The sequence below is a fragment of the Mus caroli genome, unplaced genomic scaffold, assembly GCF_978045245.1.
Source record: "Mus caroli unplaced genomic scaffold, Mus_caroli_1 scaffold_12, whole genome shotgun sequence".
Lineage (NCBI taxonomy): Eukaryota > Metazoa > Chordata > Mammalia > Rodentia > Muridae > Mus > Mus caroli.
The window spans coordinates 59,805,544-59,829,232 of NW_028227267.1; the positions used below are offsets into that span (position 1 = coordinate 59,805,544).

Below are 23,689 nucleotides of genomic sequence, written 5' to 3' on the forward strand. Positions count from 1 at the left end.
ATGAATGTGGGGGTCAGGGGATATCTTTCAGGAGTCAGTTCTCATCAGCCTTGGATTCTTTTCCTTATTTGTATATAATGCAACTGGGGCCCAGAATTGTTAAGGTATCAAGGCTAAGTGTGTATCCGAAAAGAACCAGCTACTCTTTGATAGCTCAAGTCAAGTCCTAAGATGATGCATTTCAATACACACCAAGGAAACTGATCATTTACATTAAAATAATAGCAAGATCAGCATGTCCATTATGTAGGGTTGTTTTGAACTTTTAAATTGGGGAAGAAAGAAACAATAAAACCTGGTGAAGTGGGTATGTGCTTCGGTAAAATCAGATATTTCCTCCTTAGCCGATCTCTGCTAGAGAAGATGGAATGTTTAATAAAACGCTAATACATTTTTAAACAAAACACTTCTTTTTAAATAGTCTCAATCATCACAGGTTCTTAAAAAGTATTAGCTGAACCACAGGCTACTAAATTCTGGACGATTTAGACTCATAAGGTTTTTTTTTTTTAAGTGTGAACAGGGATAACACTGATGAGAACTTTGCGATCTTAAAATTTTGAAGTGCCTTGAAAAAGACGCTAAAACCTGAGATTAGAGGGAATCATTTTTGTGAAACTGAAACCAGGATATATTTTTTTTAATGCCTTTAAAACATTCTCAGGATATCCTAGAGAGTCTGTAGTTGTCTGAATGTCAATCTATCCTTAACAGTCACAGAAATAAAGACGTGTGGAGGCTTAACAGCAAAGTTCTAGGTGATCATATAGACCCAGTTTTTACTAGTCTCTCTGACTCCTTCTCCCTCTCCCCTCCCCCCTCTCTGTGTATGTACATGTGTGGAGGCCAGAGGTCAACATTGGGTGTCCTCTGCTGGTGTTCTTTCTTAGTTTTTGATACATCTCTCACTCAACCTGGAGCTCACCAATTCATTGATGCTGGCGGACCAGCAAGCTCCAGGGATCCTTCTGTCTCTACTTGCCCAGCTCCAAGATTATAGGCATATAATAGCCAAACCCAGATTTTACGTGGGTTCTGGGGATCAAACTCAAGTCCACATGCTTGTGTGGCAAGCACTTAACTGATAGAGCCATCTCTCCCTGGCCCCAGTTTTCGTAAATCCATCAAAGTAGCCACAGAATATTTCATTAGATTTATATTTTCCCAGTTGAAGATTGCCTACAGTGGTTCTTACCACCACTCTTGTTCTTACCCCAACCCTGACAGAGGATCAGGAGTTCAAGGCCAGTCTCAGCTATGTATTTAATCCTAGACTAGCTTGGGTTATATGAAACCTTGTCTTAAATAACTGAAATGAAATAAATAAGTAAATAAACACATTTTACAATAGTCTTATCAATTGTATCTTCACCACAGGTATAAAAAGATAAATTGGTTTGTTCTCTAAGCTGTTTTGGGATTCTTGGCCTTCTCTCCAGAACCCAGTCTTGTTAGTACCTACCATACAGTGTTCTACTTCTCTTGATCTCACCTCTGCATCCACAATAACTGGTTGGCCTAAGAGAGGGAAGCAGGATTGGGGCTGGGGTGCATGGTTCACAGGAGTTTTAACCTCCTCCAACAGAGGAGGATTAGCATTTCTCTGGGGTCACAAACTGTAAGATGTGAAGCTGGGGATGACATGGGACACACTTCCTCCATGAGGATGTGTCTTGTGAAATAAGGAGAGTAGACTGACGAAGACTGAGTCTCAGAAGTTCCCTGTACAAAGCTCACTCTCAAGATTCTGTAATTCTGTCGGGCGTGGTGGCGCACACCTTTAATTCCAGCACTCGGGAGGCAAAGGCAGGTGGATTTCTGAGTTCAAGGGCAGCCTGGTCTACAAAGTGAGTTCCATGACAGCCAGGGCTATACAGAGAAACCCTGTCTCAAAAAAAAAAAAAAAAAAAAAAAAAGATTCTGTGATTCTCCAGTAGAGCTATCCTCTCTGCAGCAAGGGACTGCTTTTTCTTAAAGCACTGTGAATTTGGGGGTGAGAGAGCTTCCAGAAAAAGATGGCCACTAAGTCTTCTCTCTTAGGAAATTCCTCTCTGGAAGTAGGCACTTCAAAGTAATTCAATCTGCTCATCACACAATCTTGGCACACTACATGTTGGCACACTACAATTATTTTCTGGATTATCTACCTTGCTATAATCCATGTCTCTTTCTCTTCTAGTAATTGGCCCATTGCCACTGACCATGGTGTGTGTGTGTGTGTGTGTGTGTGTGTACATGAGTGTGTTTGCACAAGTGTGCTAGACTATAGAGCTCAGGGCTCAGCATTGGGCGTCTTCCTCTATTGCTCTCCACATTCCTTTTTGAGACAGAGTCTTTCAATGAACCTTGGGTTTGCTGGGTTTTTGGCCAGACTGGCTGATCCACCTGTCTCCAGCTGGAAGTTACAGGTACATGCTGCCTTGCTGTACCAGGCTGTGAGGAGGAACAAACTTGGATCTCTCTGACAAATACTGAACTATTATTCCAGCACCATCTAATACTCCTTGCATGTTTCCTATGTTCCTAAAATGCGGCATCTATCAACTCACTAAATGTTCACCATAGTCTACATTGTGTGCTCATTTGTTATTCTCATTTGATGCTCAAAGAAAATTCAGCCAAGAAAGGCTAAGAAACTTGTCCAAATTCACATAGCCAGTGTGGGAGTAGATTCAGGTTGCTTGTCTGTGACTACCCATGGAACAGGGGTGTCTAGAGGCAGGAGACAGTGCTTCCCAGGAACTCTTTCTGATCCCCAAGACCCCTTACCACCCCAGGAAGAGGTAAGGTGGTTTCAAACTTGTTGCTGATACCTGCCTACCTTGGCTCGGGAACTTAGCAATCTGTCTATCAATGTTACCTGGGGCTTGAAGGTGTAACCCAAGCCTGGCTCAGTAGGGCATTAACCAATTCCATAGTAAAAAACTCCGCAAAATTGTCAGAATTTCACGTGTTGTGATTGGAATGTGAAATGGTCTCTATAGGCTCATGTGCTTGAGCACTTTGTCCCCAGCTAGTGAATTGCTTTGGGATGTTACAGAACCTTTGGCACATGGGCCTAGCTGGCAGACATAGGTATATGGGGCAGGACTAGAGTGTGTTTCTATGTGTGAGTATGTGCACATGAGAATTCAGGTACCCACAGAGTTCAGAAGAGCTGGAGTTACCTGTGGTTGTGAACAGCCTGGTGTGGGTATTGGGAACTGAACTGGGTTCTTTGCAAGAACAGTACACACTCTTAGCCATAACTTCAGAGCTATCTCTCCAGCAGGAATTAATGGTCACAAAAAAAAAGAGAGAGAGAGAAGGGGGAGGGGCCTGGAGAGATGGCTCAGTGGTTAAGAGCACTGGCTGATCTTCTAGAGGACTGGAGCTCAGTTCCCAAAACTCATATGACAGCTCTTAACCATCTGTAACTCCAGTTCCAGAGGTCCTCTTCTTACCTCTGTGAGCACCAAGTACATATGCACTGCATATATATATATATGTATATATATATATATGTAAGCAAAGCAGTCATACATGTAAAATAAAAATGTATCCTCACAGTAGTTTGAATCACTACTCTCCCCCCCACGTTTTATGTCTCATTTGAAGCAGGTATTTCTTGAAGACAGGACATCAGATGTATCTCTCTCAGGGCATTTATTTTGAAAACCTAATCTACTAAGGACTATAGAGTCTGAGGCAATGATCATCTTCTAAACACGGATGAAAAATTTCTCACTTGGATGACAGAGACTTAGGGTGTTGGAAAAACAGATGCCTTTTTATTACTCTGGAGGACAGGGTAGTGAGATGTTATTCACAGTGGTGATGGGCTTGGGATGTGATATCATAAGTGCCAGAGAGACCAAGCTTTACAGATGTGTCCTAGGTGGGGCCAAAGGAGTCTGAGATCCTAACACTGGAGCGAGACCCTAATTCTGTGTGGACAACTGACTGACAACCAGATGGAAGCGTTCCATTCCTGATTCATGTGTTCTAATCCGAGACCTCAGTCTTTCTGATGACTCTAATTGGAGATGGGGACATCAAAGTACTAAATAAGGTTAAGTGGGGTCATTAGGGTATGTGGCCTTTATCCAATATGACTGGGGTCCCTATAAGAAGAGATTATGATAGGCTGTGCAGAGGGAAGGCCATGGGCCAGGTGTGGTGGTGCATGGCTTTAATCCCAGTCTTTGGGAGGCAGAGGCAAATGGATTTCTCTGAGTTCTGGGCAAGCCAAAAATACATCAAAATATCAAACTAATCCACTGTCCCCAAGCCCCCAAACCAAAACCAAACCCCAAAGACAAAACGGAGGGAAGGACTATGTAAGCACAGAAGTGCATCACTTTTAAATTTTTTTTTTTTTTTTGGTTTTTCAAGACAGGGTTTCTCTGTGTAGCCCTGGATGTCCTGGAACTCACTCTGTAGACCAGGCTGTCCTCGAACTCAGAAATCCGCCTGCCTCTGCCTCCCAAGTGCTGGGATTAAAGACGTGCGCCACCACGCCCGGCTCACTTTTAAATTTTAAAGTTATTTTATAACTTACTGTAGAGTTGTTTAAAATAACCTAATTCATTTCTCATTTATTCCTTGTATTATTATTAACATTTTGTCCCTCCTCCCCTGTCCTAGTGAAGGGTCTCACTATGTTGCTCTGGCTGTCCTGAAACTCACTGTGTACCCCAGGCTGTTCTTGATATATTTTGGCTTTTTGATACAAGGTCTAGCTATATACAGCCCTGGCTGACCTGGAAGCATTCATTCTTTCATGGAAGCTCAACTACATTGATTTTTGTCTCACATACCCGAAGTTCATAGATGAAGTTCATACACATGTTCATGAATATATTCTATAGGAAACCTTTGCATATAAGTTCCGCTACAGAGCGGAGAGGAGGAATTAGAAACCAAACCTCCTGTTTTGCAGCTGATTCAGCTGATAGGAAGCAGAACAGACCACAAATACATAGTGGAAGCCATAGAAAAGGCTTTTGGGCTTTTGTGCTTGTATCAGCAGATGGCAAGTGTAATTTATTGTAGACAGACTAATAATTAATTGCGGAGTAAGAAGGCCAGGTCAGTGATGTGTCTGGGCAGGAGATAATCCTCTAGCACACAGATCAAGAAGAGGATTTTAGGGATTACTCCTGAAAAGCATCAAAACTATCAATCTAGTATTAGGTTGTGGAAACAAAGGCAAATGGTGTTGACAAAGAGGGGCACAGAAAACTGGAGATGGAGCCTGCTAATGTGAAAGTGTGTGCTCAGTCTGACTGGGAGTGTTTTTAGTGACTGTTTAAAAAAAAAAGAAACAATGGGAAAATGATCAAACCAAGAGTCAACTGTACTTGCTTCTAGGGCCTTCTAGGGCCATGCGGGGAGAAGGCAAACTATCTTGCAAGACTTCTGGGCACAGTGGAACTGGGTCTGCAACTATGCTGCAAGATTTCATGATCACATATACTTACACACGTCTGCCTGTATAGGTCAGATGATTGTCTACCAGTGTATGGTGACATCTATGATGTCAAAAGTTTTGCTTGGTGCCTTCCTTCTGCTTCCTGTCTGACCCGAGAGTCTTTAGAAGGTAGAGCTGAGTCTTACATCCTGCTGTACCACTGCAGTTTTTCTAGCAATGACTGTCCTGGCGATGCCGGTTGAGAACACTGAAACAAAGCAGCTTTGTGCTATTTAGCAGAACCTGTGATTGATGAAAGCTATCCCTGATACTCAGTGCCACTATGTCTACTGTTTAAAAGACCTGCTGGGTGAGTCCTAACTGCTAGATCTATGTGGACTCAGCCTCACTGTGCCTACATGTGCATGGGCTTTGTGGTTTCCGTTTAAGTTTTATTTTCTTTAGTACGTGTATGCATGTGAGTACAGGGGAGGTCAGGGATAAATTTCAGGGGGTCTCTTCTCTGCAGCCACCTTGTGAGATCTGGGGCTCAAACTTGGGGAATCCCACAGGTATGCAAGTGCCTCTCCCCTTTGCACCATTTTGCCAGCCTTAGAATTTATGAGTTATTCTGTCTCTGTTACGAATGAGACTGCATTTTCTCTCTGCTCTCTCTACCTAGCTGGGCCTTCCTAGATATCTCCCTTGTTTAGCTTTTTTAAAAAACAAAACAAAACAAAACAAAACAAAACAACAACATGGTCTCATGTAGCCCAGGCTGACCTTAAACTCCTTATGTATTCAAGGACAATTTGAACTTCTGACACACCGCCCTCCCTTTCATCTCCCAAGTGTTTGATTTCCAGGTTCCCATGACTACTCTAGGCTTCTGCAGTGCTGGGGATTGGATTCACAGTTTCACACATGCTAGGCAGGCACTCTATCAATTAATTGAGCCACATTTCCAACTTTCTTGTTTAGTATATAGGCAAGAATTTTCTCAGCTGGGTTTTCCTTGTCTTGATTTCCATCCTGGTTTACTTTTCTCTCTGCATTTTTCTCACTGTACTTATGCTGAAAAAAAAATAAAAATAAAAATAAAAAAAAAAGAAAGAGAAAGAGTAGCCTAGGATATGGGATCTGCTGTTGCAGAGTTTGGGTAGAACTGGCAATCTTCTCCTTCAAATGGTAGCTTTCTCTTGTACAATCCTAGAGTGGACAAATACTTAATAAGAGCTTACAGACAAATGCAAAAACAAGGGCTGAAGAAGAGGTGGCTCAGCAGTTATGCACACACTGTCCTTGCAGGTAACCCAAGCTCAGTTCCCAGCACTCACAATGGGCAGCTCATAGCTGCCTGTAACTCCAGGTTCAGAGGATCAGATGTCTCCATCTGGTCTCCATGGGAATCCCAGGAATGACACCCCCCTCACACACACACACACACACACACACACACACAAACATATACACAGAATTAAAAAAAAACTACTTTAGGCTGAACCTAAAATTCATATATTGACTTCTATACCATTACATGTTTTTATTTATTATATGTAAGTACACTGTAGTTGTCTTCAGACACTCCAGAAGAGGGAGTCAGATCTTGTTACAGATGGTTTGAGCCACCATGTGGTTGCTGGGATTTGAACTCCAGACCTTTGGAAGAGCAGTCGGGTGCTCTTACCCACTGAGCCATCTCACCAGCCCCCCATTACATGTTTTTAAGTAATATGTAGAAATTATATAGTGTAATATAGTAAATATCTGTGAACCCATCTCTCAGGAACTAGGGCATTGAACATACTGCTAAAATGCCTTCCTATTAGTCAGCATTCCAATGAGGCTTGTAAATCCTGCTCTAGGAACATCGACATGAGCATCCATTGAGGCCCTGAGATGCTGTGGATATACAAGGCGATGTGTCCATATGAATCTTAATTAAGCTTCCATGTTGCATCTTGGCACCTGCCACTTGCCTCTTCTGCTTCCCAGATGCCACTGTGGTTGTACAGACCCCCCAAAGCACACCTCAATATGACAATGGCCCCAGCCGGGCGTGGTGGCGCACGCCTTTAATCCCAGCACTCGGGAGGCAGAGGCAGGCGGAGGCAGGAGCAACCAGGAAAGCCTTTAGTTACGCCATACTTACGCAATCTAAACCACAGATTTATAACCCACCATCTTTGCCACGGTCTTTTGCCTAGAATCAAGGCACAGGTTCTGGCGAAGGTACAAAGAGTAGCAGAGCAATCATTAGGGTGGACTTGGTGGTGATCTTCCTACCTGTGCCTAAGTAGACAAGGCCTTGGTAAGGAAAAAAAAAAAAAAAACACGAAAGCAAACAAACCGGTTGGCAGACATACTTTGTTGGCATTTCTTTCCAAAGATCATGTGTGACTACATTAACACAAACTTGACATTCTGCTGGCATTTTAGAATCAAATGATGCATCGTATAGTGCTGACTGTTCGGAAGAAGTGACTTACTATATTACCACACTTTCAAACCCTTTACCATAAAGGGGTAAAGGGGTATAGTTTAGAAAATCATGAGATAGAACTGATGAGAGAGAAGGAGCTATAGGAAAGCAGAAACTGTTCTAAAGTTTTAAGCTTGTGTGTGTGTGTGCATGTGTGTGTGCGCACGCGCACATTCATGAATCTGTACAGAGAAATGAGAGGTCAACCAGAGCCAGCCATTCATTTGTTTTATGAGGCTCAGTCTGTCATTGGCCTGGGGCTCACGGATTAGATGAGGCTAGCTGGCCAAGGAGTTTCGGGGGTGCACCTGTCTCTGCCTTCCCAGCGCTGGGACTACAAGTGTGCCCCACCATGGCTGGCTTTTTAATGTGGGTTCTGGGGAGTGAACACAGGTCTTCATGCGTGTAAGGCAAGCTCTTCTGTACCTCCCCAGCATCTATTCTGCTAATTTTTAAAATGACAATTGATTCTGTTTGGGTTAGGAAAAAATTAATTTGTGTAGGATTTTTACTAAATTCAAATGTGTTTCCCCATTTCTACAAAATAAAAATTAACCCCTAAATGCTTGTTTATAGGGATACCAGCTAATTAGTCAGTCCAAGGCTCTTACTGTCAGTCTTTGCTTTGACTTCTACGCTTTCATCAAAATAATTTGTCTGAAACACAAAGTTCAGCTGGAGAGAGATGGCGACGGGGTATCGGGGATTAATAGCGCTTGTTGCTCTTGCAGAGGACCCCAGGTTCAAGTTCCCAGCACTCAGATGGCTGATCACAACTGTCTATAATTCTGGTTCCAAAAGGGGATCTATGCTGGCTTCTTCTGGCTTCCAGAGGCACTAGCCATGTATGTGGTGCACATGCATACATGCAGGCAAAAAAGCCATACACATTAAAAAAGAAGAAGAAAAAAAGAAATACCTACAAAGTTTAACTTGTCACTTTTCTGATAAAAGTCTATAGGATCAACTATAAGCCTCCCAGTGGAATCTGTGAATCTTGCTGAACTCCGCACATATGTTCACTCACCATCTTCATCTTCTTCGAGTGTCCAAAGCACAGTTTCACGGCCCATTGCTCTTTCCTGTTCCTGCCTCTGCACACATTATGCCCTCTACTTGGTATATGCCTTCATGGTGTGTCTGGAAACTTTGGTTAGAGTCTCCGAGGACATTGCCTTGCTTGACTTATCCCTAGAGTTATTAATCACAGGCCTAAACCACACAACAAGTGCTCTATAAGTATTGCTGGGGCACATACCTGAGAATCCACTTATTCAAAGAATTCGAGGTTCCTACATTTGATCTTGGCCCAAAGGGTAAGAAGCAACCAAGAGGACGGCTTCCTTATGGCTGTGATTTGAGGGAAAAAAAAATCATTTACATGAATTAAGAATTAATTATGCAACAATGTAGGCGAGTAAATTACTGCATAGAGGAGGAAGGCCTCATGCCGGACTAAAGCAGTTTAAGACTTTTTTTTTTCCTGAAAGAATTTAAAAGTATTAAATATACTTAAATATTTATTTAAAGTACATATTGAAAAAAATGAGAAGAAATTTGAGCATTTGTTAGCATGATCTCTCTATAGTAGGCCTTCACTAAAAATCCTTGTTTCTTGTTCGTGTAGACAGTCTGTGTGTGTACATAGGTGTATGTATGAGCACGTGTGCTCATGAATATGTGCAAGCCCAAGGTTGATGCTGGGTAGCTTCCTTGAGTGTTTTCCACTCTATATACGAGACAGGGTCTTGTACTTGAATCCAGAGCTTACCATACAGGCTAGCCAGCTTCCCAGGCTTCTAGTTTCTGCCTCAGTAGTGTGGAATTACAGGGTGGCTACCACACTGGCCCAGTGTTTACACAGCTTTCTCTAGTGGCAATCACTTTATCCACTGAGCTGATTTGCTAGCTCCCCTTCATTACAAATACTGTTTTGCTACAGTATTTGCAATGTGTAGGCCCAAGGGGGGCCTCCCTTCTCTGATGAAAAGGCAGAGAGAGGAAGGGGACAATGGAGGGAGGGATTTGTAAGGGTGGGACTGGGAAGAAAGGAGGGAGGGCTATCGGGACACAAAATGAATTAAAAATAAATTAAAAAAAATTTAAAAGTACTGATTTTAATGAAGATAGTAGGCAAAGTGGAGGAAGAACACTTTGCAAACAAATAAAAAAAAAAAGCAAGATCAAAAGTTCTAGCACAGGAAAACACAGGGTACAAGTCCACAAATTCCTTGCCTAGAGCATGCACTGGCTAATGGTGGAATTTAATACTGTGTAGGACGGAATGAGGATATGGATGGTCTGAAAGCTACACATACCATTTGCATTTGGTAAGGCAGGCAACAGTGATTCAATGTATCTTAAATGGTGATGGTAAATGGGTGGCAGGAAAAAGAAACAAATAGATGGGAGAGATTAGGTAAAAGGCCTCAACTCAGATAAAAAGTGTTCCTTGTGTTTTTATATTTCCTTATGATTTAGAAATCATCCAAGAAGCCCAGAAGAGAGTTTCTCTGCACATGCCTTGTGGGAAGTGGGGAGGTCCACAGAAGGTAATTTTTTTTATCATTTAGAAATTCAACCTGAGTTAACCTACTTCCTATAACCAGCAAATTACAATCATCTAGACAATCTCGTCATTGCAATCTAAACCTGTCTTTTTTGTTACTGTCCATTGTGGCTAATTTTATGTAATAGCTTGACAGGACTAAGGGGGGGAATACCAAGAGAGCTAGGGAAATGCTATTTCTGGTTGTTTGGTGAAGGTGTTTTTGGACAAAATTAACATTTGAATTGGTGGATTACACAAAATCTGTCTTCACCAAGGCAAAATTCCACCCTCAGGTGTGGGCGGGAGTGAGAAAGGAGAAAATTTAGAGGCAGGTGTGAAGCGATTTGATTCTGGCTTTGAAGATGGAGAAGGCCAAGGCATGGGGACATAATCAAGAATCCAGAAGAGGCATGGGAACACATCCTCCCTGACAGTCTGCAGGAGGAACACAGCCCTGCTGGGACGGAGGGGTTAGCTCAGTGAGATGCCTTTTGGAGTTTGATCTCTGGATGGGGTAGACAATATGCTTTTGTTGCTTTAAGTGATTTAGTTTGTAGCAGCTTGTGTAGCAGACTGAGGGAATGAACACAGGGAAGCAATTTAGGGAGGAAAGATCCATGTCTACTGAACACCTACTGAGCACCATGACCCATCTTAGAACCTTATAGAAGGACCAGCCTATTAGCCATTTTACATACAAGGAAAATAAAACTGAAGTTACATAGTTGTATAGTTGAGCTGACATAGGAAATTAAGGGACTGAGATCTGCTGTAAGAATGGCAAATTCCCTCTCCAATCTCATAAACTCAATCTGGGACATATGTAGCACTCTGATGCTCAGGAACGCCTTTCTGGAGGGGGAGGTCGACAACATTTGGGATGTAAATAAATAAAACAATTAATTGATAGAAAAGAGAAATGCCTGTCTGGTTTAGTTTGTTAGTGCTCACCTCTCATTTTCCTTCAGTTGAGAATAATGAATTGATTTCATAAAAGTTGTGTCTATGTGATGAAGTTGTAATACACTTTGGAAAGTGAACTCATTATTATATGATGAAACTCATTATTCTTGCTTAGATACTATAGATAAAAAATATAAGTAAGCCCCAGAAAGGTTTCTATCAATTCACCAATGCGAGACTTAGGAGTTGGGTTTTTACTTTGTTTTTTTTTTTGTTTTGTTTTTTTTTTTTTTTTGTCTTTCGAGGCAGGGTTTCTCTGTATAGCCCTGGCTGTCCTGGAACTCACTTTGTAGACCAGGCTGGCCTTGAACTCAGAAATCCGCCTGCCTCTGCCTCTGCCTCCCAAGTGCTGGGATTAAAGGCGTGTGCCACCACGCCCAGCAATTTAGGAGTTCTTAGAGATAATGTCTTTACAGAATCCTCAATGCGTTTACTATCAACAATGGCCTCTTAGGGCTGCCCCTGCTGTCCTATCCTCCTCTGTGACCCAGCAAGCCCAGTATCTTCCAATTTTATTATCTGTATATTCCAGCTCCCATATACACAGCTTTGCCACACCCATAACACTACTCTTTAGGAAATTAATTGTTTTAATTACTTCTTGAGCACGTTCTTCAAATTGCCTTATATAGAAGAGAGCAAACAGGAGCAGGTGATAGATGTGCTTCCACAGTCTTACGGAGAATGAAGCATGTTCTATTGTATTGCACTTTGCTCTCCTGTATGACATAACATCACACAACTCATTTTACATAACTTAAAAAAAAAGACTGACATTTTCAACATCACCACATCACATTCTGTCATACAAATACAGCAGAATGAATCTAGTAGTTCCCCTAGAATTGACATTTGGGTCTTTTTACCCTCTCCATATTTCCTTGCTATTTGAAACATGCTGCATGAAGAACTGAGTTATATGAATACACATGTACTTTGTTAAAAAGTTTTTCTTGGGCTAGAGAGATGGCTCAGCGGTTAAGAGCGCTGACTTCTCTTCTGAAGGTCCTGAGTTCAAATCCCAGCAACCACATGGTGGCTCACAACCATCCATAATGAGATCTGACCCCTCTTCTGGTGTGTCTGAAGACAGCTACAGTGTACTTACATAAATTAAATAAATAAATCTTTAAAAAAAAGTTTTTCTTATGTGCATGGGTGTTTTGTCTACATACATATCTGTAATATGTTGCTGCAGCAGAGGCATAAATAATATGGCTCTAACCAACCATTTCATGAGATGGGACTCACATTTGATAATGCTAATGTGTCCAAGAATCTGAAAGTAGATGGGTTATGTGTGCATGTTTGGTTATAATTTGGTAGTATTTTTGTTGTTATTGTTGTTTGTTTTTTTAATTAAAAGAAAGAAAATGAGGTTGGGTAGGTAGAGAGGTGAGAAGGATTGGGGAGGACTTGGGGGGAAGGGAAGGAATGTGACCAAAATATATCATATGAAGAAATCTAAAACTAAAGCGTGGTGTGGAATGACTGGCATGAGGGCAGGGAGGGGATGCTGTGGGCAGGGCATAGTGTAGGAGAAAAGAACAAATTATAAATAACTAAAGAAGCAAATAATGTAACAAATTTCTTATATGTATGGATGTTTTGTCAGCATGTATTATCTGTGTAACATATGTATGCCTCAAGCCCTTAGAGGCCATCAGACGCCCTGGAATTGGGGTTAGAGGTAGTTCTGAGCTATCATGTGGTACTGGGAATTGAACCCAGGCCATGTGGGAGAGTATCCAGTGCTTTTTAACTGTTGAGCCATATCTTTAGCCCTATTTGTATTTTCTAACTAGCATACTTACCTATAGGATAAACTTCCATAAGAAGGTTATTGTTTCAGAGGGTAATTCCATCTGTAATTTGGCAGGTAGGGTCTAATTCTCCTCTGTAGAGATTATACCATTTTATACCACCAGTAACAATACTTGAATACTATGTGTGTGTGTGTGTGTGTGTGTGTGTGTGTGTGTGCATGTCTGTATGAATGTATGTCACATGTGTGCAGGTGCCCACAGAAGCTAGAAGCAGGCACCTGACTTCCTGGATCAGGAGTTACAGGTGGTTGTGAACTACCTGGTATAGGTTCTGGGAATGAAATTTGGGTCTTCTGAAAGAGCAAGTGCTCTTAACCATGGAGTCATCTCTTCAGCCCAACACTTCAATTCTTAACACAGTGTCGTGCTGAGACCCATCCTCATACTAGGATTTACACGATGTGTCCTAGATGTGTGCCATTACTGCAATGTAACAGGGTCCTTCCTATAACTAGTGCTTCGATGTGATGTCCTTTGGGGTTGGCATCAGTGGGTAGATGGCATAGGGTGTGATTCAGGAGAACTCATTGTGCAGAGCTGATTATGACGGAGCCTTTTGGTACCACTGTAAGATTTAAAAGGAACAATAGTTAGGAGAGTGGTTAGTACACGATAGGCTTCAACACTTAAGTTTCTTCTTTGCTTTTCTGAAAATAGCCAAGAATTAAGAAAACCCCCAAATTTAAGGAAAACCCCAAGTACTTCCAAATAAGATTTAAGTCATGACTTCTTTTTTTTTTTTTTTTTTTTTTTTTTTTTTTTTTTTTTTTTTTTTTGGTTTTTCGAGACAGGGTTTCTCTGTATAGCCCTGGCTGTCCTGGAACTCACTTTGTAGACCAGGCTGGCCTCGAACTCAGAAATCCGCCTGCCTCTGCCTCCCGAGTGCTGGGATTAAAGGCGTGCGCCACCACGCCCGGCTCATGACTTCTATATAGTCAAACCACCTTACAATACTCAAAAGGCTCTTACAAAGTATTTAGAATTAATTTACATGCAATTGGAACACGCTGTGTTGTTTAGCTTTTCAGTCTACATAATAGTAGAAGCATAGGACCAAACTGTTAACTGACTGAGTTATAGAAAGCAAAGGCTAAAAAAAGAGATTAGGAAAAAGCCACACTAGTACCGAGAGTAAAGGTGCCTACTAGGTCTAAGCAGCCTCTTAGCACAAGGGCATCTTAAAGCCAAGCTGTCAAGAAAGGGTTAACTAGCTAGGAAAAAGCATGTGCTTAGCATGTATGAGGTCTTGAGTTTCAATCCCAAGTACCAAAATAGCAAATCAATAGACCTCAAATTAAAAGGTTAACTATTGCCCTTATATTGAAAGCAGGACAATGAGTAACTTTTTTGTTTTTTAACTTACTCTTCTTTCTATGATTGACATAAAGGGTTGAATTGTCTCTGTAACACTCCAATGATTTTATAAAGATTCACATAATACAATATAAACTCTAATTTTTTGCTAACACAATTTTTTTTTTTTTTTTTTTTTTTTTTGGTTTTTCGAGACAGGGTTTCTCTGTGTAGCCCTGGCTGTCCTGGAACTCACTTTGTAGACCAGGCTGGCCTCGAACTCAGAAATCCGCCTGCCTCTGCCTCCCGAGTGCTAGGATTAAAGGCGTGCGCCACCACGCCCGGCTCTTGCTAACACAATTTTAAATCTTAGTTACCCAGAAAATTAGCCATTAACACTTTCATCTATCCAATGCCTATGTGTTCAATACTGACACAGTGCTAAACATGCACAGAATATTTAACTGACCTAAAACTCTGGGTTAAAAATTGTATCTTCCACCAAACAGTCCAAAATCTCATATAAATCTTTTACTAAGTCTCTGTGATAGGTTTATTATCACTGTTACTGACTTTAATTTTAGAGCCTTCTGGATTGGAGAATGTATGCATGCCCCTCCCCCTTTCTAAAAAAAAAAAACGATAGAAAGATAAAATTGTTGAGCCAGCAATTACAAAATTGAAATCACTTGAAAAGACTGAATCATATATCTACCTGAAACTTCAATTTGACACTTTTTGACTCATTGTCTCTTTTGTCAGCCTTAGCGAGTGTGAGTGTAAATTACTTAGCTAATTTCACCTGTAGATTCTGTTCTTTCAGAGCCCAGAGAAATAAGAATCATAAATATGCCGTTACTGCCTGCTTTTGTATCTCATTTCGTAGTCCCAGATTTAAATAAAGAAAATATATTTAAAAGTACAAATTAATTGCACTTATTTCCTGGAAATATTTCAAAATGCTTTCTTATATTAGTGCCAATAAATTTACTTAATGGAGTTTAACTAGATATATATTGGGGTGATACAAATATAACAGTAACAGTAAGGGCAACAATAACACAGGCAGTTAGTTACCATTTGTTTACTGCCTATGAGGTATCATGTTGAAAGCTTTGAATAGATTATTACTGAGCACATTTTCAAAGAAAGCATATATTCCATGATATAAAGATATCAACTGAGGTTTAAAGAGATTATCTGGTTTACGTTATTCACATACCACTTTAATGGAACAAGAATTCATGTCTGAGCAACTGTGTGCAACCCATGGTTTAAGATGTTATTTCATTGCTGTTCCTTTTTTCTTTTTGAAAAGATTTATTTTTATGTGCATTTATGTCTGCATGAGGATGCCAGGTCCCCTGAAACTTGGATTAGAGACAGTTGTGAGTTGCCATGTGGGTGTTGAGAAGGGAACCAAGGTCCTCTGGAGAAGCAGCCAGTGCTCTTAACCAGTGAGCCATTTCTCCAGCCCCCACGGTGTTATTTCAACTCCAGCAAAGAAACAGTCTTTCACCTACATGCAGAAATAATATTTTACCTGTTAGTGCTGTTTTATTACCATAGAAAGTAAAAGGATTAAACTATAGCAAAAAGTAAAAGATGCAGTTATATGATTTCTTTCACAAAGTAGATTTTAGAATCACTTTCTGTAATGTATGGGTAAAATTCTTTACACAGTTTTTCAGTCTTTATAGATTTTATCTTGGCATGATATACTCATGAAAACTTGTGTTCTGCAATAGGGTATTCGCTTCTTTCCCATTCACTCTAGAAACTTAAGTAGACCCTATAGGGTTAAATGTCATAAGTTGTCAAAGTAGTTTTTTCTTCAGAACCTCAATGCTATAAACATATTACCTATTTGTCTTGTTAGCATTCCAAAACACAAAACAAAAAACAAAAAACCCATTATTGCCATTCTTAGATTACTGAAAAAAATTGGATAAAAAAATCTACAGAGGTTGATGAGAAAATTCCAGTGTTTTCTTTTTCACTTTCTCTTCAAAATACTTATTTCAACTCATCAATAACAACTAAGTAGTTTGCTGTCTTCCACTGAAAGAGCATTGTAATTCAAATCCATTCAGTGCTGCCTCATTTATACAGTTTGTTAGTGAAGCTCAAATACTCTCCACCTATTTTAATGATATAGCACATTAATAACATTTTCACTCATTTAAAGCCATGTTTACTAACAGAGCCTTAGCACCCCCCAAAACACTGGCAAAGACAAGTTTCACACATTCAAATTGCCTGAACAAGTAATTGATACATACAGCTTAAAGCTTTTTTTTTTTTTTTCAAATGAAGGTCTTTAGAGAGTTTTAAAATCACGCTAAAAAAAAAAATAGGTAAAAACATGTTTGACTGTGCAGAAAACACTCAAGGTCACAAGATGCCCATTTAGTTCTTGCTACAACAGGAAAGAGGCAACCAGGCTGATTTCTAGCTAAATTTTGCCTAGAATTTTCTTGAGGGAAAGTTGGAAACTTTATTACAAAATATGGGAAAGTTATCAAGTGACAGGAAAATTAGGGGGTCAATAAAGATGAAAGATGCCTAAACAGAAGTGAGAATCAGTAAGTTTGTGGACTCTCATGGACTTATGTCATTATTTTTAGAGCCCCTCAAAATAAGACACTAACACGGATGAAAGGGGGGGGTATCCAGCCAGAGGTGAGACACAGCCATTTTGATGGGGGGAGGGAGGGGGGTGTCTAACTACACAATGAGGTCATCCTATCTCCCGGAAGTGACAAGTAATCACCTGCTTTTCACTAGCTCCTCCCCTTCCCTCAAAGGTCCCTCCCCTCTGCCCGCAGCCGGGAGGGTGTTAGGGGGCGTTTCTCCCAGAGCAAAGCTGAGAGCTGCGACGCAGAGGAAGGGGACCCCAAAACGTCTGGCACTGCCTCCTCCAGGGAACACTTTGGACCGTCTCACTCAACCCAGCGGGATTCTGAAACGCCGAGGGGTCAACCTGATGGGTTTCGGGGTCAACGGAAGAGGGGACGGGGAGCCCTGGCGGGGAGAACCCCCCGGCCCCCCGCCCAGCAGCTGAGGCACAGGAGGGCGGCCATCTTGGCCGGTAGGGTAGGGCCAGGAGGCTGCGGGCGCCGTGCGATTGGGGGGCTCGCCCGGAAGTGACGCCGCCCGCCCGGAAGCGGAGGGGGTTCCCTGGCCCACTCCCCCCGTTCGTCTGCTCCCCGCTTCCTCCCCGCCCCCCTTCCTCTCCATTCGTTTCCCCCCCTCCCCGGTCCCTGCCTTCTCCCCCCACCCGTCCCTCCCCCCCAACCTCCGGAGCTGGGAAGAGAGTCAAGATGGCGGCGAAATCCGATGGCGGTGGCGTGGGGGTGGGCTTCGCCCAGCTGCACAACCTGGACGAGGCGGTGGGCAGCGGCGAGGAGGACGGGGAGCCCGGGGGAGGCGGCTGCGGCGGCGGCGACGGCAGCGAGCCCGGCGAGAGCAGCTCGCTGCACATCTGCCACTGCTGCAACACCTCCTCGTGCTACTGGGGCTGCCGCTCCGCCTGCCTGCGCTCGCTGCTGGGCAAGAAGCCGCGCCGCAGCGCCGCCGCCGCCGACGGGGGGGACCAGCCGCTGCAGCCGCCCGGGGCCGCCGGCCGCCACCCCCCGACGCCCTCGGCCGGCCGACCGCAGCCCGCGTCGCCGCAGGTGGAGCGGCCGTGGCTTGACTGCCTGTGGATCGTGCTCGCGCTGCTGGTGTTCTTCGGGGACGTGGGTACCGACCTGTGGCTGGCCCTCGACTACTACCGCAAGGGGGACTACGGCTGCTTCGGGCTGACCCTGTTCTTCGTGCTGGTGCCGTCGCTGCTGGTGCAGAGCCTGAGCTTCCGCTGGTTCGTGCAGGACTACACGGGCGGCGGGCTAGGCGCCGTGGAGGGGCTCAGCAGCCGGGGACCCCCGATGATGGGGGCCGGCTACGGCCACGGCGCGGCCCGCGGCGGCCCGGGTGCGGGGGGCTCGGCCACCCCGGGGGCGCAGCGTCTGTGCCGCCTCTCCGTGTGGATCTGGCAGTCGGTCATCCACCTGCTGCAGATGGGGCAGGTGTGGAGGTAAGAGCACTGCGGGCTGGGGGGCTGCGGGCGGGGGCTGCGGCCGCGCGCGGGCCCCTCGGACAGTCTGGGCTAGGTTGAGCCAGGGGTAGCCGTGCGCTGTCTTAGCATCTCGCAACGGTCTATAGGTTGCCTGGCCACGCCTTTTGGCCCGGGGGAGGCCCTAGGTCCTGCTGTTTGTCCATCTCCGTCCCTGGGTTGCACTTGGAGAAGACCCTGCCTCTACCCTCCCGCCTCTCCTCTGCAGACCTCCATCCTGGTTGCCCCCTTTACCCCCCGCTGTGTCCCAAGGTAACTGGCGCTCGTTTGCATCCTGGAGGAGACCTGGCCTCCTTCAGCCGGTTGCACTTGGCCTTGCCCCCTACCCCCATCCTCCCCGAGGGACATTTCCTCCCCCCCCCCCACTACTGTTTTCTCTCTGCAGTGGCCGGTGTGGGGCCCTGTGGAAAAACCCTAGCTGCCTCTCCTTAAAGCACTCCTTCCTTTCACGCCCCTCCTCCTCCTGCAGCCCCAGCCCCTGCAAACACCGCTGCTCCACACCGCTGCCCTCCTTGAAGGAAAAAAAAAATGACTTTTTTTTTCTTTCCGGAATAGATGTGCCCTTTTCGCAGTGACAGGGAAAAAAATGAGATGGTATCTAGTGGCAGCAAGCGTTTGCTGTTAACTCTCACCTCTGGAAAATCACTGAGCCACTTGAGCACCTATTCTGTTTTTAACGGCCAGGCCTCTGTGTGGTTTGTGTTTACATCCAAGATGCAAGCTTGGCCTCAAGGCCCTTTCCCCTGCTTCTGTAAAGTCCTTGTGTGTCAGGTTGATCTCTCAAAACCACTTGCCAAGGAACCTTAATTGTCTGCCTCACTGTCTAAGCACATAGAGTACCTCACTGACTAGACCCCACCTTCTACCTCATTAACTGTCCACCTCGCTGACTGATTGCTTCACTGTTTACATCACAGCCTCTCCGACTGCCTTCCTTGTCTACCTTACCGCCTCACTGTCTCCCCCACTTCCCGGCTACCTCACTGATTGCCTGTTTACACCAGACTCATATACGCTTTCCTATGTGGTCTGCCTCACTGACTGTCTTACTGTCTTGCCCTCGTTGACAGGCAACCTCACCAACTGGCTACTCCACTGTCTTCCCCTCATTGTCTGCTCCACTGACTGGGTACCTCACTGGCTGCTTCGCTGTTTTCCTTTCCCACCACCTGGCTACCTCACTAGCTCACCAGCTGGCTTTCTTCTCTGTCTGACCACACTGACTGGTTGCTTCCCTGGTTCCATCCTTAGCTCACTGTCTTCTCTGTTTATCTCCCTGTCTACCTCCTCGTTCACCTCAGCGATCACCTCCAGTGCTTACCTAACTGCCTGACTGCTGTTGTTTACGTCACTCTCACTGTCTGCTGACTGTCTCCGTGTCTACCACTTATTATCTGTCTCTGTCTACTTACGGAATACCTCACGATGACTGCTTCACTAGACCCATTTCCCTCACTGTCTGCTCACTGCCTCGCTCTGTGCCGCACTGATTACCGTTGCTGGTCTCACTGACTGTCTCTGTTTACCTCAGTGCTTCCTACCTCACTGTCTACTTGAATGTCTGCTGATTGTCTCACTGTCTCCTGACTGCCTGACTACTCTCACTGTCTACCTCACTGTCTGCCTCACTTACTGACTACCATCAGTGTTTACCTCTCTGGCTACCCCAAGAAACCATTGAAACCTTAGTCACTGTGTGTCCTACGACTTAAACCTGCTTTAGTGTGTTCTGGATCCAGTGACTTTGCCAGTGACAGTATTTGCAAGGGAAACAATTTTTTTTTTTTTTTTTTTTGGTGGTAGTAGAATCTACACAGGGCTGAATCCTTTCAGTACATTTCCTTTGAGGAGACTGCCCCTAGACTGTCTTCTATGCCAAGTATATTTTAGGCCTCAGCATCTCAGCTAATAAAGCTGTGCTCTGGTTAGATGTAATAAAGTTTGTGTTTTGAATGTTTTCTTCATATCTCTATTCTGAATCTTCAGAACATCACAGAAAGCATGAGATTGAATTAAAACATTGTCCTACAGAGTTGACATGTGGAGACAGGAAGAAGTGAGAGTGGGTCTTGCTTTTTCTGTTCTTCCCATGGTTGTTGACTAGTGCTCCTAGGCTCTTCCCAGTGACCATTACTCCAGCTGCACTTATCTGCAGAGAAGTTGTTGCCTGCTGATAAAAAACATTTTACAAACAGGAAGATAAATGTTCAGTTAAAAGTATAGCTGAAGCCAAAAGAACATTTTCAAAATAAGTCTTAAAGTCTAAAATTTTAACCCTTTCCCTAAATAATTCCATGCTGAATCATAGTGGGTTTGCTATTGAGAGTACAGTTTTTCAGTTGGTTGGAGGCTGGTGTGAACCATGAGGAGACAGGGAAAAGGACGAGAAGGATCATGAACTGTTAGTAGGGTTTTATGCAGCATGTATTTAATAACTAGGCATCTGTTGGAACAAGCCGAAGTTACTGCCTCCTTGTCTCATGCATGTGAATGTGGGCCGTGAGGATGTTGATGTCACGTTAAACTTTCTGAGGGCATTCATTCTAATGTGCCCCATCCTGTTAGTTGGAAGTGAGCTCTTGAGACCAGTTGAAGGTAAAGATCTGCTTCAGTCAATTTTAGCGTATCATTCTCCCTCCCATTTAGCCAAACTGAACTGTGACGTGCAAAGTTAAGTTCATGTTTTGGGACAAACTAGGATGTATAGATTTAGCTTTTAGAATTTAAATGGGATGCTCTATTTGCCCCCCCCCCCCTTCATTTGACTTTCCAGAGTCTTCACTGCAAAGAAATTACCGAAGATGCCTGTGTCTTTACTATGTCTAACTTTCAGATTGGAATTATCTTTATGTAACTCACAGAGTTACAGTATTAAACAACAGGCTATTCAGCAAGGCTGTCTCATCTTTATTGCTGCATTTCAAAGGCAGTATTTACTGAGGAAGGATTTTCATTTCTTATTTTTGGACTGACTTTGCTTGAAATGCTCTGAGAACAAGGCCTGCTCATTAATACCTGCTAGGCATGTTGCTTGCTTTGAAACCATTCACACGGAAGAGCTTGCAAGAAAGGTTTTCAGTCTTTTCTTGCTTTCACCTCTTGGCAAACGGTTGCTTGTCAACATACATTGACTCAGTCCTTTACTGCAGGTCTTTGAGGTTCTAGTTATTTCCTGTATCACATCTGTGACCTAAATTGTGCTATTTCATGTGGTCACCCAGTATCCCGGCTAAGGTTATGAAGTACATCATTTGATTTGGGCCATGTTTCTAAGAAAAGACGTCAGTGAAGTTGTACATTGTCAAAACCAATTCCATTAAACATTGAATAGTTGCTTCTCTTCCCTTCTTCTGTTTTTCTTCCTGTTGTAAAATGTAAAATGCAAGGAGTCTGCTTGGAGAGAGTATGGTGTCTATTTAAGAACATGTAGTTTCTCCTTGTGTTGTTTTTCCTGTCAGGATGACACACATGTGACATCTCTGTCATGTCAAGCCCAGGTTGGAGCAAGGAACTGTGTCTCAGTTAGGGTGACAGTTGCTGTGATGACACTTGGGGAGGAAAGGCTTATATATGCTGATTGATGGATAGTCCATCGAGGGAAGCCAAGGTAGGGACCTGGGGGCAGGAGCTAATGAAGAAAGAGGCTGTGGAAGAGTGCTGCTTTCTTGCTTGCTTTCTTTTTTCCCCTTCTTTCTTTTTTGAGACAGGGTTTCTCTGTAACAGCTCTTAGCTGTCCTGGAACTCACTTTGTATACTGGCCTTGAACTCTCAGAGATCTTCTTGCTTCTGCCTCCCAAGTACTGGGATTAAAGGTGTGAGCCATCATGCCCGGCCTCAGCCTCCTTTCTTATAGCATCCAGGGCCACAGCACAGGCTTATACTATCCAGGGGTCCTCCCACATCACAAATTAAGAAAGTGCCCAGTAGGCTTGCTTGCCACCTCGATGGCCAGTCAAGGCGGTTTCTCATTTGAGGCTCCCTGCTCCCATATGACTAGGACTATAGCTTATGTCAAGTTGACATAACCATGGCCAGCCCAAGCTGTGTTTGCAGTGATTTGGTGTGGTGGACTTGCTCCTGGGGCACATCAGAGTGTGATCAGGTCTGTTTAGTGCAGGCTTTCTTGGCACTCATTGCTGAACAGGTAGCTTCCGGTGTAGCTGTGTGTGTGCTGCTCTTCAGGTGCTTCTCCCCGGGGCTGATGGGTGTGTGTCCTAGGGACGAGGCACTCCAGACTCTACTTCAGTCCCCCAAGCTGGCGTTAGGAAGTGAGACAGTTTTCTCGGAGGCTCTGGCACTCGGAACGGTGTGATTGAGCTTGCATGTCTGTTGGCTGTGCTGAAGCCTTTTCTCAGCATCTTGGACTTTGCTTTTGGCTCTACCTTCAGAGAGTGCCCAGTGGGAGATTGTCATAAAGAAGAGTTTAGATTTCATGTTAGTTTTGGAGGGACAAACAAAGGTGGATAAACATGTTTTGCGTTGTCGCAGGTCTTGGTTAGGGTTGGAGATGAAGGGTGTGGGATACTTGCTGTCAGCCAGGGTGATCACTCACTTGAAGTAACTGCTGAGACTGTAGAATGACAGTGACAGTGGAAGAAATTACTAGGATGAGAAATACATCAAATTCTGTCTTACATGTGTTTCATCCCATTTAAAGCTTGCACCCATTTTACAGATGGAGTGGGGTTAGAGGGGTTATGCCAGTGGTCTCCACTGGTGCAGAGAAGTTTTGGCACCATCTCAATAATGGCAATTTGGCCCCACTTTTCTCCCTTGTGGAGTTCTTCTCCCTGAGCAAAGGCAGTGGCAGCTGGTGTGGTGCCCTCAGTGACTTTGCTTCCCTCTGAGAGTTTGCTCTTCTAACTAGTCAGAAGTAGGCTTGTGGTACCCTTGAGACTTTGGGACCTGTTGGTAGATGAGCTGTAGTTCTCTGACACCCTGCTCTTTTAGTCTAATGCTTTAGATCCTGTTGGAATTGAGGCAGAGTTTCAAGTCTTGCAGCAGATGATGATGTCAGATGTGATAGATATACAGCTGAGGACCACCCGTGGACTTGTCTTGAGAA

General features: G+C 43.9%; 1 protein-coding gene across 1 annotated transcript in view; it reads left to right on the forward strand.

Annotated features, from left to right (window-relative positions):
• Positions 1-17,328: 17,328 nt before the first annotated feature.
• The window catches only part of Xkr6 (XK related 6), a 209,281-nt gene continuing 202,920 nt past the window's right edge, over positions 17,329-23,689 (forward strand). Inside the window, exon 1 of the mRNA XM_085828715.1 lies at positions 17,329-18,585. Within this exon, the coding sequence (XP_085684841.1) occupies positions 17,831-18,585 (755 nt within the window). The 5' untranslated portion in view covers positions 17,329-17,830. The remainder of the gene's footprint in view (positions 18,586-23,689) is intronic.